General features: G+C 45.4%; 1 protein-coding gene across 1 annotated transcript in view; it reads left to right on the top strand.

Annotated features, from left to right (window-relative positions):
* The window catches only part of Rcor1 (REST corepressor 1), a 75,212-nt gene that overhangs the window by 30,790 nt on the left and 28,023 nt on the right, over window positions 1–16,399 (top strand). Inside the window, 1 exon segment of the mRNA XM_032908482.1 lies at window positions 10,002–10,085. Within this exon segment, the coding sequence (XP_032764373.1) occupies window positions 10,002–10,085 (84 nt within the window).

A 16,399-nucleotide genomic window follows, 5' to 3' on the forward strand; every position in this document is an offset into this window, starting at 1 on the left:
TCATGTAATTTATTAAGTGTTTTGAGGAAAGGCTAAGCACTGGCTGCTCTTTCAGAAGTGTGGGTTCTACTTCTAGTACCCACGTGGCACCCAAGTGTTTTAATCTTCGTTTAGACTAACTTTCAGGTTACTGTTGTATTGTGTGTGCAGTGTGTGTGCATAAGTGAGTTGCACATGCACCCATACGCCAGTGCATCCACTCTTAGACACTCTGGTGTCTTTCTTGGTCTCCTCAAGCCCCAGGCACATGTGGTGCACGAGCACAGGCAGGTAGAGCACCCATGCACACAAAAAGTGTGCTCTGGGGAGAAGCACAGCGAGGGGGGAGCATGTCTGTTCTCAGAGGCAATGCAGGGACAGGCACCGAGCAAGCCCTTCTGCAGTAAGCTGGGAGGAGACAGCCAGCGTGTTAGCAAGTGTCCATGGTGGACCACAGGCCCGTTTGCTCTCCCGGAACCCAGACCATGTCTCCCTGTATTCTCTGTAACAGGCTCTTGGTAGGGAGCTAGCTGACCTTGCAGTTTCCTCCTGCTTTGCGGGTGCAGGTAAGGCCTGTTCTGCTTTCTACTTCCCAGACCTGGGGTGGCTTTGAGTTAGAGTTAGACTCTTCCCAGTCCCTTCCTGACCTCAGGCGCAGAGCACAGGTCACCTGCTCTACCCCCTCCTTTGTTTCTTTGGGCTAAAGGGAGCGTCTGTGTCTTCCTCAGGTTCCCTGCCACACTGTTGGTGATGGGGGTCCCTCCCATCATGCAGGTTTGCCTTCCCCCTTCATTCAGGTGGGGATGTGCGGCTCTCCTCGGAAGCTTGTGTGAGCGAGGGCTGACTTCACCTCTGCTTCCTCTCTCCACAGCCATCTTGTTTACACCGCTATGAACGTGCACTTCAAGCTGGACCTGCGTTATCAGTGCTGCTTTTGCTTAGGTTTGCCCACAGGTTAATGCACCCGTCCAGCCTCAGTCTGGAGCTGTAGTACCTGTCCACTGTATGGTTTCTACAGATCGAGGCTCTCTTTTGGATATTTGAACTCATCCCAACTTATTGCGATTACCAGCAACAGTTCGTGCACAACTGTGCTGTCTTTACTGACTCTGTGACAGTATCTCTGAGATTAAAAGAGAGTCAGTGTGAGGAAGACAAAGTTGAGTTTGAACGCTCTGAGGTAGAGAAGCTTTGAGTGGCTGTTGAATTCTGTGGCTTTGTGCCGTTCGTTCAGTCAAATACTCCAAAGCTATTAGCAGAACTGGCTGGAGAGAGCCCAAGTGGAAATGTGCTACAGGGAGACTAGTTGCTCCCAGGTTAAAAAGCAGCACCCTGCAGCAAAGGTGTCTAATCCTGGAGAAGCTGCGTCCAGTAAAAGAGTGGATCAAAGCAAGCAAAAGTCAATTTAAATTGTCTTTTGGGGGTGACTGTGAGGTTTCATGTAGCCCAGGCTAGCCTTAAACGCTCTGTATAGCTCAGGAGACCTTCAGCTTCTGCCCTGCGGTCCTGAGACCTGGGGATAGTGCTGAGCGTTACTACTCACTTTATGCCATGATGGTGGGGATTGAACCCAGGGTTTCAGGCATGCTAGCAAGCACTACCAACCCAGCTATATCCTAACGTTTACCCCTTTTTCTTAAATATAAGGGCTCACTGTAGCCTTACTGGCTTTGGACTCAGAATTTCCTGTTGTAGCCACTTGAGGGCCACTCTGATAACAGATCTGAGCTACCATGCTGAGCTCGATACATTGCTTCCTTCTGTCCTTCCTTCCTTTCTTTCTGACCAACTGCGACTCTATTTCTTTGTTTTCTGTTTTAATCTCCCTGTCCCCCAACTTTCCTTGTCTTTTGGTTTCCTTGGTTTATATATTAAGATGATTTTAGTTAGAAAAACCCCTTGAGTATGTCAGTCGAGTTTCTAGTGTGGCTAGCAGACCAGGACTTTGCTGCAATGACACCCTTCAGAGGAAAAGCCCTGTCCTGGAGTGCGTGGCAGTTCAGGGAGCTGAGCTGTAAGGTGCTGCATGCCCATACAGTGCCCGGACTTGTCACTGCAGTAGAGTGGAGGGGAGACAAACAGGAGACTACCCCCTGTAGAACTGTTCACTGGCTAGCGTGCCACATGTTAGAGGTACCCATGTCTCAAGGATTGGAATTTAACAATGGAGGCAGAAAAGAAAGTTGGTATCATTTACGAGGTGTTACTCAACATGCCGGTATGATTCCTGTTCCTCACAGACCATCATGCTCATTGCTCTGTGTAGACTGCAGCCTTTGTCCTTGTACTGATGGCTCATGATGAAGTCTGAACTGGGAATAGGGAATGGCCCAGTGTTGTGAATACTGAGGGGCCGTATAGATTGTTAGACTAGATTGAGAGGAAATCAGATACAAAAGATCCTCAGGTCTGTCATGGTCATTGGTGGTCACAGTCATGGGAAGGAATTGGCAAGAAGAATGAGCTGCAGTGGGAGAGACAGCCAGGGCCTGAGTGGAGATAGTGTGGCACCATTGAAAAGGGCCCATGTACATAAGTGCATGGGGAGATGACAGTGAGAGCTCCTCCTTTTAGTTCACTTTTTGGTGTAGTTCTGAACTGACCAACAGTTAGAAAGGTCCTACAGCGTCTCTGTGCACACACCCAGTTTCCCCTCACAAGGAAGATGAGCTCAGCTTTTGTTTTGTGTCATTTCCATAGACCTCGTTTCTTTGAGATGACAGTGCTGCCTGAGGTGGACTGGTGAGAACTTTCATAAGGTCCTTGGGGTTGCTGCCCTTCCCTCCCCACATGACCAGACTGAGATTATGGCTTTGAGGGAAGAAGCCAGAGGAAAGGTGCCTGCCACTCTTTTCCCTACAGGAATGTAATGCAGAGGTTCTGGGAATACATTTTATTTCTTGTCTGTGTTTCTGTCTGTGCAGAAGTGTGTGCAGTGCCCAGGGTCAGGAAAGGACCTCAGATCCCCTTTAACTGGAATTACAGGTGGCTGTGAACCATGTGGTTGCTGGGAATTGAACTCAGGACCTCTAGAAGAGAAGTCAGTGCTCTAACCACTGGGCCATCTCTGCAGCTCCTGGGCTGCTTTTTAAGGTGAAAATTGAACACTGGGGGCACCTGCAGCCAGGTCACACATTCAGTTCTCTGTTCCACACACTGGGCCACTTCTTGTTCAGGGATTTACTGACCTTTCATATTCTTTTTTTTTTTTTTTCTTTTTTCTTTTTTCTTTCTTTTTTTCGGAGCTGGGGACCGAACCCAGGACCTTGCGCTTGACTGAGCTAAATCCCCAACCCAACCTTTCACATTCTTAAAATCAGATTTTAGTATTGTCTTTAATTTTATACTTTTAAAATATGTATGTTACATTCTCTCATGTGCCTTCAGTTTTCTTATCATCCCCTGCCTAACTTTTTCAGTGCGTCTGAGTGGTGGTGTAAACCGTCTTACGTCTGTTAGGAGTTTTGTGTTTCCATCTGGTTAATAAGCTCTGGAGATTGTTTCTGCTTCCTGCCTGCTGTGTATGATGTGCTTTGACTGCACAATATTGTATAGACACATAGGCAAAACCTATATACAAAATAACAACAAAGGGAATTTTTTAGATGAATATATACTAATTTGATAATTATATTGTGAGGAAAGATAGTAGGAAAATAATGAAAGTCTTTGAATGTTGTAGTTCATATTATAGTATTTTTTAATCTGAGTAGATGGCTGAGACAGTTTGCTGGCACCCAGAACTGCTGTGACGTCATGTAACACAGCATGGGCAAGCACTACAGAACCCCTCCAGTTCGTTACATGTCTGCATTTAATTGTTTTCTGGTTAGTGTGTGCTCAGAAACCATTTTATGTTGCTAAATTTTTAGAGTCACCTCACATTTTAAGAAGTTAGAAAGTGAATTTTACTCTTGATATTTGTAAATATTTGTTATAACATACTTCATTTAACTTGAGTTTTTAATGAAACTGTTGTAGAGCTAATTTTTATTTTTAATTCCTTTAAATTTGGTGGTTATTTCACACCTGACAGTGAGCTTTTAAGCCATTTCTTTATTTTGTACTATACCAAGGTCTATGGTTACCATCCTCGTGAGTCAAGGCTTCCTTGAGAGCTGTAGAGTACCTCCCAGCTCACAGGGTGAGGAGCCTGCAAGCTGGCGTGAGCTGAGGGGTGTGAGGCCTGCAGGGACACAGTCAGAAATCCTGCAAAACCCAGCCGCCTGCGCCCACAGTGCTCATCTGAGGCCATCTTAGTGTCTCGAGGCTGGGCTTTGAGATTAAAGGCCGTGGGCATGTTCTACATCTAGTTTTTTAAGTGCTGTGAAGATACCATAAAGTGGTTTCCACAGGCCTGACAGGCAGTGTGGTGCCTGCTGTTGTGTGTAGGTTGCTTCTAGACAAGGAGCTGCTAGGGTGCATTCATTCCCAGTGTCTGTTGTCGGACACACAGCTGCTCTTGCTGAAGTAGCATGAACATTCGCTCTGCGGTGCTGCGAGTGATATGATAGTTCTGCTTTCTTGTGCTCCTCCTTGATCCACTAACCCCTGGCACTACTGACTGGAATCGACAGCCCTAAAGTTCAGCACCTCGAGGCATCAGTTTCTGTGTAGAAGCGCTGGCAGGACCTCTCAGTGCACACAAAGCAAGACTGATGAACTTGTGTTGTCTGTCTGATCCTCGGATCCCTTCAAGAAACACGTGTGTGACTTCTTCTCTCCTCCCTCTTGCCTCCTCCTTCTCTCATTATCTATAGCTTGAACTCATTGTGTAGCCCAGACTGGCCTCAGTCTCATGATGCTCTTCCTGCCTCAGCCTCCCAAGCTCAATGCTAGTTAGAGTCCTTTTGCATTTCTTTGCTCTTTTTTTTTTTTTTTTTTTTTTGTTTTTGTTTTTTTTTTTTTTTTTTGCAGAGCTGGGAACCGAACCCAGGGCCTTGCGCTTCCTAGGTAAGCGCTCTACCACTGAGCTAAATCCCCAACCCCAGCTTTTGCATTTCTTGATCCTCCTCCACCTCTTTCTTGGAAGCCATTGATCTCTGCCCTGTCTCCTTTTAGCATTCCAAAAATATCCTGGGAACAGAGAAGACAACCTTTGACCTTGACTTCCTGTCTTAGTTACTTTTCTATTGCTGTGCTGAGACACTGTAACCAATTAGGGGCTTGCTTACAGTTTCAGAGGGTGAGTCCGCACCGACCGCTGTGGCAGAGACTGTGGTGTCAGGCAGGCATGGCTGGGAAGCAGTGTTGTATTGGAGAGCTTACATTGATCCACAGGCAGCGGGCAGAGAGCCAGGCTTGGTCTGGAGTGGGCCCTTGGAACGTCAACACCAACAAGGCTACACTTCTGATCTTTCCTTAAACAGTCCACCAGCTGGTCCACAACCATGCGGACATTTGACCCTGTGGTGGTTATTCTCATTCAGACCGTCACACTTCTTCTCTCAGTTTTTATCCTGGAGATAGAATACCTCGTGCAAACAAATAGGTGTCACTTTATTTTTATTGCTGTCTATAGTCTGGTGTCTGAAAATGCCATCGTGTGCCCGTTCTCTTAGATATTTATGTGCTTTCTAGTTTCAGGTGGTAGTGAATAAGCCTCTTCCTTTTTTTTTTTTTAAATGTGTATGAGTGTTTTGCCTGTGTATTTATCTGTGCATCACATGTATGTCTTGTGTTCATGGAAGCCAGAAGTCACATCCCTGATAATTGGAGTTATAAAGGAGTTTAAGCCACTATGTGGTGCTGGGAATCAAACCTAGGTCTTCTGAAAGAGCAGTGAGTGCTCTTAACCACCGAACCATCACAGCTTCTCGTTGTTTTGGTTTTTGTTTGTTTGTTTGTTTGTTTGTTTGGAGACAGTTGTTGTTTTTTTCTCTGTGAAGCCCTGGCTATCCTGGAACTCACTCTGTAGACCAGGCTGGCCTCAAATTCAAGAGATCCACCTGCACCGGCCTCCCGAGTGCTGGATTAAAGGTGTTTGAGCCACTGCCAGGCTCAGTTTTTATTTTTGTCTTTAAAATGTGTTCAAAGTCTAAATAGTTACTTCACCAGAATTACAGGGAGCAAAGCATGGACGCTGTCCAGTATTGCTGAGCATTAGAGAAATGTCAGTGAAAACCACTGTGTGACAACACTAACACTTACAGAAAGTTTAAAATAAAAGGCCTCGGTAAAACAAAGTACTTACTAAAGTAAGTGAATTTTGACAAAGGCACTTAAAAATAGGCAGTCTTTTAAAAAGAATTAACTATATTTACTAAGAGTCTGACCCAGGAAACTCAATTTTTAGGTATGTAGAATTAACACATTCTCAGTGAAACTCACAACTCTTTACAGAAGCTTTATTTGGGGACTGGAGAAGAGTTAAGAGCATTGGCTGCTCTTCAGAGGGTCTAGCCACCCATTACATCGGGCAGCTCCCAAGCACCCTGTAACACCCAGATACACGGAGTTACTGACATACACACGTAAATTTAAAAAAAAAAAACTTAAAAAAAATATTAGGAATTCATTGGAAAGATAAATTCAAATAAATGAAGAAAACTGAATAAGAGGAAGAAAATGGTTAGGAATGTTGAGTTAACCTGTAAGACTAGACAGTAAGGCAGGGCGTGCTGGTGCATGCCTTTCCTCCCGTTGCTGGGAAGGTAGGCAGATCGATCTCTGAGCAGAGTTAACCCAGCACATAGCAAGTCCCAGGGCCGCTGGGGCTATACAGAGAGACCCTGACTAAAAGCAAGAGAGAATGTCTAGTCTGTCCACACCGGGGCACCAAACAGTGAAGCAGAAGTTCAGACGCTTCAGATCGCTACGTGTTGGGGAGACAGCGGGATCCCTGGTCTGCTGGTGGGCAGCAGCTGCGGCAAGTCCCTCAGGAGCGTTTTCCTCCTAGAGAGGAGGCTTCGGGAAGTTCCTGTGTGGCATCCATATGGCCGGAGTGTTAGCTCAGGGCAGACAGCAATGCCAGGCTGCTGAAGGAAGTGCCCACGGGGATCCAGCCTGAGTGCTACAGGAGAGGCTGCTCTGAGTGCAGAGATGTGTCTGCAGTGTCACATCCGCTTGGTCCACAGTGCCAGGTCTCCAGTGCTGAGTGATGCTCCGTGGACCCCAAGAAAGAGTACAGTGAAAGGCTGAGGACCGAGTGGCCCCTACCAAGGCCATCTCTTGGACTGGGATGATCCCCTAGGTTTTGCACTCCATGGTGTGACAGGGAGCCTTGAGTGGGGCAAGAACTCCTTGGGCTGGACAGAGGGAGGCTGCAGATGCCCGAAGCTTGTGAGTTGGGTGGATGAGCCTTACTGATGGCAGACATCAGATAGAGCACCCGTTAGGTGAGCTGATTGATCTGTGGGGATGGGGATGTTGGCTGCCACAACCACGTCCCCATTTTCTTGTGTCACTCACTCGCTCTGGTGTTCCGGCTGTCAGTGTACACCACAGTGCCTTAAGAACCTGCCGGTACACAGTTGTAGTCCCAGCTACTTAGTGCCTCCCCAGGAGACTGGTAACTGTGAACCAGCTTGGGGCTACAGAGTTACAGACCCTGGCTCAGCATAAGAAGTGAAAAGAGGGGGTTGGGGGTTTAGCTCAGTGGTAGAGCGCTTGCCTAGGAAGCACAAGGCCCTGGGTTCGGTCCCCAGCTCTGAAAAAAAGAACCAAAAAAAAAAAAAGTGAAAAGAGGGTTCAAGGGTTAAAATAAAGGGCTGTCTGTTGGGTGCAAGGCACTAGACTCAATGCCTTGTACCCCAGGATAGAGAACGTGGCTTTCCGGCCCATAGCAGGGACAGTGAGTGCATTTTGGCACAGATAGCAGAGGATGTTGGAGATCTGGTAAATCACCAGGCCTGACTCCTGCTCTGTTCTGATACATGGCTGTCAAGTTGAGATTAAGGACAGTGGGCCATTTATTAAGGTCCTGTTGCCATATCTCGTGATACTTTTCCTAAAACAAATTCACAAGTTTTTTTCATATGTCTTTTTCTAAAAGTCATATAATTTTTCTTCATTCATTTACAATGTCTTTATTTCCAAAGTCCATTTTGAAAGATTCATTCACCCCTCCTTCCCTTTCTCCCTTTTTGTTTCTGTTTTCTCTTTCTGTCACAAAGACATGGTCTCTGTCTGTAGCTTACGTTAATGACAGTTGTTAGTCTTCACTGTGTATCCTTGACTGGTCTGGAACTCACTGTAGACCAGACTGATCTAATCCTGAGATCCTCCTACACTGAACCTTCAAGTGTGTACCTCCATGTCCACTGTAAAGTTTCTGTCCTTTACTTTGTTGCTCAAATTTTTCTAAATTTAGTTAGTGGAGGATAGAGCCTGTGTTCTTTAGCCGCCTTCTTATTTCCTTTTTTTTTTTTTAATTCATTTATTATATATAAGTACACTGTAGCTGTCTTCAGACACACCAGAAGAGGGCATCAGATCTCATTACAGATGGTTGTGAGCCACCATGTGGTTGCTGGGATTTGAACTCAGGACCTCTGGAAGAGCAGTCAGTGCTCTTAACCACTGAGCCATCTCTCCAGTCCTTCTTATTTCCTAGTATAACAAAACATTCTAGGGTCCTCTTGTGAACCCTAGAATAAAACATTTTTCTTTTCTTTTCTTTTCTTTTCTTTTCTTTTTTTCAGAGCTGGGGACCCAACCCAGGGCCTTGCACTTGCTAGGCAAGCGCTGAATAAAACATTTCTTAAAGATATATTTGTTGTTTTATTGGAAATGTGTTTAGAAGTCCCATCTGAGAATTAATGTGGACTTTTCCATCCCCGGCTTTCCTGGTACACAGATGGGAAACCTGTGTCCTGAGGTGTGCTCACCACCACGGGTCCTTTAAAGCCTCCCCTTTCTCTATTGCTGGCTCTTTTTAGCTTCATTGTTTTGTGGTTCGTCCATGTTCTTTTGTATTTTCAGTTCATGTCTTTTCTCGAATGGATATGGACGTACTGACAGCTCTCCCTCCAGAACGCTGGCCAGACCTCCTCACATTGCCGCCATTAGTCAGAGCTCCCCTTCCCCACCTGCTGTCACCAGGCTGGCGCTGCTTTACGTTCCGTACCTATTAGTAGGGGTGGTATTTCTGGAACTTTAGTTTTCCTCTCCTCATCTGTTCGTTTTTTAGCCTTGCCCTCCCCCTCCCCCGTCCCTCTCTCCTCCTTTCTGAGAGACGGGTGAGTGTGGCGAATGAAAAGTTCTTGTCTTGTTTTCTTCTCTGTTGGTTGGTTGCTTGCACGTTGCTCTGAGATTCTGTTCGGCTGAGAACCTCTTGAGCCTCCCAGACGTCGGGACTGTAACCATGCACAGCCACACACAGCTCCTGCGACATGCTTTGCTTGGTGAAATACTGTTTTGTTTGAATGTTTGCCTATTCCAAAACTCATGTTAAAATCTCTGGCCATTATATTGGCAGGTGGGGTTTAAGAGTTTAAGACACCATGAGAGCTTCACACTCATGAATTGGTTCAGTGTCTTTATAAAAGGCCTGGGCACTGGGCTAGATCTGCTAAATTTTATGTGTTTATATATTTATTTATTTTTTGTAGGTGGTGGTGTATGCAGAATTAACATTTTTTTTTAACTTCTGAGTTTGGGGCCATGTGTGGGGTGCACATTTTTAATCTAAATACTTGGGAGGTAGAGGCAAGTAGGCTTCTTTGAGTTCAAGACCAGTTCTACAAAGCAAGTTCCAGACCAGTCAGAAATACATACTGATACCCCATCTCAACAAAAAATTAAAAAGGCATATTCAGCAATAAATGGTATTCCACTAATATTTGTAGCATTCCTGTCTCTCCATCCTGTAGACCCTGTTACCATCCCCATGTAAAGCCATCTTAAGGGACTTTCCTAAAATACCATTGTAAAGTTAATTTATTACTTTTGTATGGGTATGAGATGAATGGTGGTGGGGGTGATGTCATAGTCTAAGACTTAGAAGATCAGATGGTGGTATTTACTGCTAAATTATAGCTACTAACTTATAATAATACAATTTTTATTTTCTTTCTACTAAGCCAAACTGGCAAGGCGCAGTCAAGAACGAGACAATCTTGGCATGTTGGTCTGGTCACCTAATCAGAGTCTTTCTGAAGCAAAACGTAAGTCTTAAAAGATCCTTTACTATCCGTCTTCCTTAGTGATGACTTTGTAAACTAAAGCCTTATCACAGCTCACTCCTAAATGTTCTGAAAGCTAGTGATGAGTGTGTAACTGAGGACAGTTCATCATCGCAGAAGGGAAACAATGGGTGGAGAGATGGCTCAGCAGTCCCAAGCATTTACAGAGAACTTGTTTCCAGGGGATCTGATGACCTCTTCATGCACCCACACACGCATTCTTGTACGTAAAATATCATTTTAAAGTAAGAAAGAAATGACAATTAAAACAAAAAGAAATGACAATGAAATGTCTAACTCTCTGCTGGAAATACATACACTACCTGGGGTTTCCCAGTCCCAGGCCAGTGCTCTGTCACTGAGCTGCAGCCGAGGCACAAGAGTTTTAACAATGTTACTGCTAATCCCCTGAGGACGTTGACCTTTGTACTCAGAAGGGGCAGAGTAGAGGTTCTGTTAATGTTATTAATTGTACTTTCTGTCTGTTCATGTTACCTTTTAGGAGTAGTTTTGTATCTGCTGTGCTACCATGTTTGAAAGTATTTTTTCATCATAATTAAGAAGTAAAACAAGGGGGCTGGAGAGATGGCTCAGTGGTTAAGAGCACCGACTGCTTTTCTTGAGGTCCTAAGTTCAAATCCCAGCAACCACATGGTGGCTCACAACCATCTGTAATGGGATCTGATGCCCTCTTCTGGTGTGTCTGAAGACAGCTACAGTGTACTCATATACAATAAAATAAAATCTTAAAAAATAAATTAAAAAAAAAAAAAGTAAAACAAATTCTTAGGACAGATTTTCAGCGGAGTTTATTTATGGATGGACTTTGTTCCATTTGTTAACAGAAATCACATCACAGTTTTTTTGTATTCTGCACATCTGGCCTGGAGTGTCCTGCTGCGATTTATGGAGTGCTCCCTACTCCTGGCCTCAGCCTCTCTGACCCTGTGCCATGCTAACAGGCTTTCCGTGTATTAGGGTTCGTTTTGTGTTTTCATCCTTCTCTTTGGGCACACTCGTTACTTCCAAAGTTGATTCATGTGGTTTCGAACATGCTCTTTCTTATATAGCAGGGGGAAGGAACTGAAAACCCTACCTTCTTATAACATGTAAAGCTTTGTTTTCCTGAGTCCTGCTGAGTAAGTCTGCATCCAGAGACATGTAGACACTCAGTTAACCTATCTCCCTTATTATGGGATGGTGTCACTCTGGGGTCTCTCTTCATCTCCATCACCTTCCTGGATGCATTCCAGTCACAGCGCCCATGGGAGAGCAAGCGCTTTCGGAGCTTCTGCCCAGCACAGCACGTCATCATGCTGCCCAGACATGTAGCTGCCACTGTCCACAGTAGCACAGGGGGAGCTCTCCCCACTGCTCACAGTAAGAGTCCAGAGTAGCACAGGGGGAGCTCTCCCCACTGCTCACAGTAAGAGCCCACAGTAGCACAGGGGGAGCTCTCCCCACTGCTCACAGTAAGAGTCCACAGTAGAAAAGGGGGAGCTCTCCCCACTGCTCACAGTAAGAGTCCACAGTAGCACAGGGGAGCCCTCCCCACTGCTCACAGTAAGAGTCCACAGTAGAAAAGGGGGAGCTCTCCCCACTGCTCACAGTAAGAGTCCACAGTAGCACAGGGGGAGCTCTCCCCACTGCTCACAGTAAGAGCCCACAGTAGCACAGGGGAGCTCTCCCCACTGCTCACAGTAAGAGCCAGGGCCACTGAACCACCAGCTCGAGCCCTGCTGCCCACTGAGCTCCAGAGGCTTTGTTTGCTTAGGTTTATTTTATTTTATTTTATTTTATTTATTTTTCAGACAGGTCTCTCTATTGTATAGCTCTGGCTGTCCTGGTACTCACTGCGTAGACCAGGCTGACCTCAGAATCATGGATCCACCTGCCTGAGTGCTGGGATTGAAGGTGTGTGCACCGTCACCCTGGTCCTCTCTCCCAGAGCTTGGTGGTCAGAACTGTTGCTTTCCTTTGCCTCTTTTTTCCACCCTTCCTTGTTTCTAATTAGCATCTCTTGTGTCTTTGTGTTGCATGCTAGAGAGTCAGAATTTAAGTTGAATATTTTTTTATTACTAGATTTACAAGAAAACCACTGAATACAGAAAGTTAATGGGTCATCTTCCCCACAAGCCTGGATCTTACTGTGTAACCCAGATTAGCCTCAAAACTGGAATCCTTTTGCTTTGGCCTCCGGACTCCTGGGGCTACATGTACTTATAACACCTGGTTAAAATTTTTAGTTTTTATTTTTATTTATTTATTTTTGGTTTTCTTCAGCATTTCTTTGTGTAGCCCAGATGTCCTGGAACTCACTATGTAGTCCAGGATGACCTGGAACTCACTATGTAGTCCAGGATGACCTGGAACTCACAGAGATCTGCCTGCCTCTGCCTTCTGAGTGCTAGGATTAAAGATGTGTGCTGTTGGGGCAGGAGGGATGGCTCAGAGGTTAAGAGCACTGACTGCTCTCCCAGAGGTCCTGAGTTCAATTCCCAGCACCCACATGGTGGCTCACAACCATCTGTAATGGGATCTGATGCCCTCTTCTGGTGTCTGAAGACAGCTACAGTGTACTTATATGTAATAAATAAATAAAATTTTTAAAAAAATGTTTAAAACAAAAGGTGTGTGCCAGTACCACACAGAAGGTTGAGTTTTTAAATGACAGAATTGTATACATTTTCTGTTTTACTATTAAGCTTTACTCAATATTAGTTAAAAGTTGAACTTTAAAAAACCTTCTAAAAATAACAATTTTGTCTACTGTTGAATATTTAGAAGACACATTCTGACTTAGAGTTTGACTGCTGTGAACAGACACCATGACCAAGGCAACTTTCATAAGGACAACATTTAATTGGGGCTGGTTCAGGTTCAGAGGTTCAGTCCATTATCATCATGGTGGGAGCATGGCAGCCTCCAGGCAGGCATGGTGCAGGAAGAGCTGAGGGTCTCCATCTTTGTCCGAAGGCTGCTAGCGGAAGACTGGCTCCCATTCGGCAGACACTTCCTCCAACAAGACCGCACCTCCTAATAGTGCGGAGTAGAACCCCTAGGTTAAGGAGTAACTAAGTCAGCCTTTTCTGTGTTAAAGGGGACACTAGTTTGAGGGCAAGAGTTAGGTGCGTGGCTACAGTAGGCGGAGAGAGGACAGCCATGGACACCTGTAGCCTGCCTCGCTGGGAAGGCCTTGCCCTGCAGAGTTGTCTGTGTGAGTGCACGTCTACCCTCAGAGCCCCTGCTTTGCCTCGGGGATGCTGTTTCCTCCATTGTCGTTCGGAATAGTTTCCCTGTGCTCAGAGTCTTCTCTTTTCATCTTCCTTCCCCCCAAACCCACAGCACCCACGGCCTTTCTATTGTCTCCAAGGATTTGCCTTTGCTAAGATGTTACTGTAATTTCAGTAAAGCCTTTTCAGGGAGGTTTGTTCTGTTTGCAGACAGGGTTTCTCTCAGTAGATCTGGCTGTCCTGAAGCTCACTGTGTAGACCAGGCTGGCCTTGAGCTCACAGAGATTTGCCTGCCTTGATTTAAAAACAAAATCAACAACAAAAACCCTTTATTACGCCTTATTTTGTGCACATGCACAGTGGGTGTGTTTGGGTGGAGTGGGGTGTGTTCAGAGGGCAACTTTCTGGAGCCTGTGCATCCCTTACGGACTAAGCTCAGAATGTCAGGTTTGGCTAAAGGCCATCTTGCCAGCCCCAGGAAAGTTTCTTTAAGTTAATATTATATATCATGGGGTCCTCCAGACTCTTTTGAGCCCTAATGGCTCATTTATTTAGTACTAAATGATGCTCTATTGTTTAGATATACCACTAGTGTTGGATTTCCCCAAAGGGCATATTGGTTGCCTTTGAATCATGTCAGTGTGGCTAGAACTGTTTGTTGAAGGCACTGGAGTCAGTGACACCCTACTAGACTATATGGCAAGAGCATATTAGTGTCTTTCACTTATGTCAAATTTATGCACATGCCTGTGTATGGTATATGTCTCTTCATGCATGTGTGTCTGTACATGGTGTGTCTATACATGCATGCATTCTGTACTCAGTGTGCACCTGTACATACACATATGTTAGTACATAGTGTATGTCTCTGCATGCACATATGTCTGTACATGGTGTATGTTTATATATGTATGTGCCTGTATGTGGTATATGTCTGTTTGTGCATGTGTGTGTACATGGTGCACAACTGTACTCCTGATTTTGCTGCATTGCTAATGCTCTCTTCTTGTGAGGACCATTTTCATCGTTTCCCTCCTCCTAGCTCATGGTTTTGATCTCTTAGGGAAGCAGACTTGTGTGTGCAGTGTCCCCCTTAGTATTTTGTTGAGGTTGTTGTGAGTTTGAGTTTTGTTCTCTGCGATGATTTTTACTCATATGTTTGGGGGCAGTTTTACATGATTGGCAGTGTGCGAGTATTCAAGGATTTGAAAGTTTATACTCCAGTGGCAATGGACATTTTTCCCTGCCTTCTTTTATCGAATGTTTGCAGTCTCAAAGCTAGTTAATAGTCAGTTTAGGACTAGATCTTAGGTCTCTAGACTATATTTCCTGCACACATCTGCTTTCATGTGCTACTTTGGTTAATAAAGTACTTTGGTTATAATTAGTACTTAAAACATTACTAATATTTCACAAGTTGCTTTGGGTTGTATCTAAGTAAAAATCACGCAGTGGGAGCTGCGGCCTGTGGGAGATGCCTGGAAACTGTGCCCAGGAGGAACACAGTGGGGAAGTGTAAGTCATTCTTAGGAGCATGGGCGGGAACCACAGACTTGGAGCAGAACTAATGAGCAGGGAAATTCCTTATGAAACAGTGGTTTGGCTTGTAAGGGACAAAGGTGTGCATTACTCACAGTTTGCTGTGGAGTGGTGGGAGTTAGAGATGCAGCTTGTCAGGCTGGAAAACTCCCACTCACGGGAAGGAGGAGGGCATTGACCCTTAACCAGTGCTGGCACCAAGTCTCCTGTCTCTCTGCTCAGCTGGGATGAGTTCCTAGATCACTACAAGGCGCCTTGTCCTCTTCAGGAGAAGCTTTGGGACCTGCAGTGTTGAAGGAGAAGAGTGAAGCGACAGACAGGGGCACCCGTTCATGCCAGACCATTTATATTAGGAATTGGGATTGAAATTTGTGCTTAGTTTGTAGATCCACTTGTTTGAGAAACTGAGAAGCAAAGAAACCAGAAAAGCAGATGGTGACCTGAGGTGCACACGTGGCTCAGTGACCGAAAACCCTTGCTGGGCAAACCTGATGACCTGGGTTCAATTCTTGGGTCCTACAGAGGAAAGATAGAACCCACTCATAGACATTGTACTCTGACCTCTGCATACATGCTGCGACACACACACACACACACACACACACACACACACACACACACACACACGCACACACACACACGCACACCAGTGTGATGGAAGGCAGGGGTGAGTAAGATCCCTCTAAGGATTTTATTTATTTATTTATTTTATGTGAGTACACTGTAGCTGTCTTCAGACACACAAGAAGGGGTCATCTGGTCCTATTACATACGGTCGTGAGCCACCATGTAGTTGCTAGGAATTGAACTCAGGACCTTTGGAAAAGCAGTCAGTGCTCTTAACTGCAGAGCCAACTCTCTGGCCTCCTGTCCACCCTTAAGGATTTATAGCTAGAAGTAATATTTGCCATTAGAAATTTTTTGATAGCCCATGGTTTAGGAAAGAATAGGGACTGAGAAGTAGCCCTTGGCTAGTGCCTGGCAAGCAATGTTGAAATTCAGGGAGTCAAATGCACAGTGCTTTGAACTGTTGAGAAGAACTGGAGACCACATGATTGGTTATTGGTTAAGTGTCATGCTGTCACTGTGCTTGCTTGTGACCCATCAAGGTCTGAACGGGCCTGGAGAGAACATTGTTGAAGGTTAGCAAGGCAGGTTAGATAGGAACAAGAGCTCTCTCGATGGCCCTCCCTCTACACAGCACACCAAAAGCAAACTTCAGCTCCTTACATGCACACAGTGCCATATTCTAGGCTCACTCTGGTGTTTGCTGACTTAGACTAGACGTGAAGGAATTCGTCTTGGGCAGGACATCTTCCACGCAGGACTAGGCTAAGGGTGTTCCCTTTTCTTCTTTCTTTGAATTTGCATTTGGGGTAGAGAGTTGGCTTAGTGGCTGCTCTTCTAGTGGACCTGGGTTTGATTCCGCACGGCAGCTCACAGCAGTCAGTAACGAGTTCCAGAGGATCAGATACTCTCCTCTGGCTTCCATGGGCACTGCACCCCACAATTGCCAAAGTTACA

Source organism: Rattus rattus, chromosome 7 (genome assembly GCF_011064425.1).
Source record: "Rattus rattus isolate New Zealand chromosome 7, Rrattus_CSIRO_v1, whole genome shotgun sequence".
Lineage (NCBI taxonomy): Eukaryota > Metazoa > Chordata > Mammalia > Rodentia > Muridae > Rattus > Rattus rattus.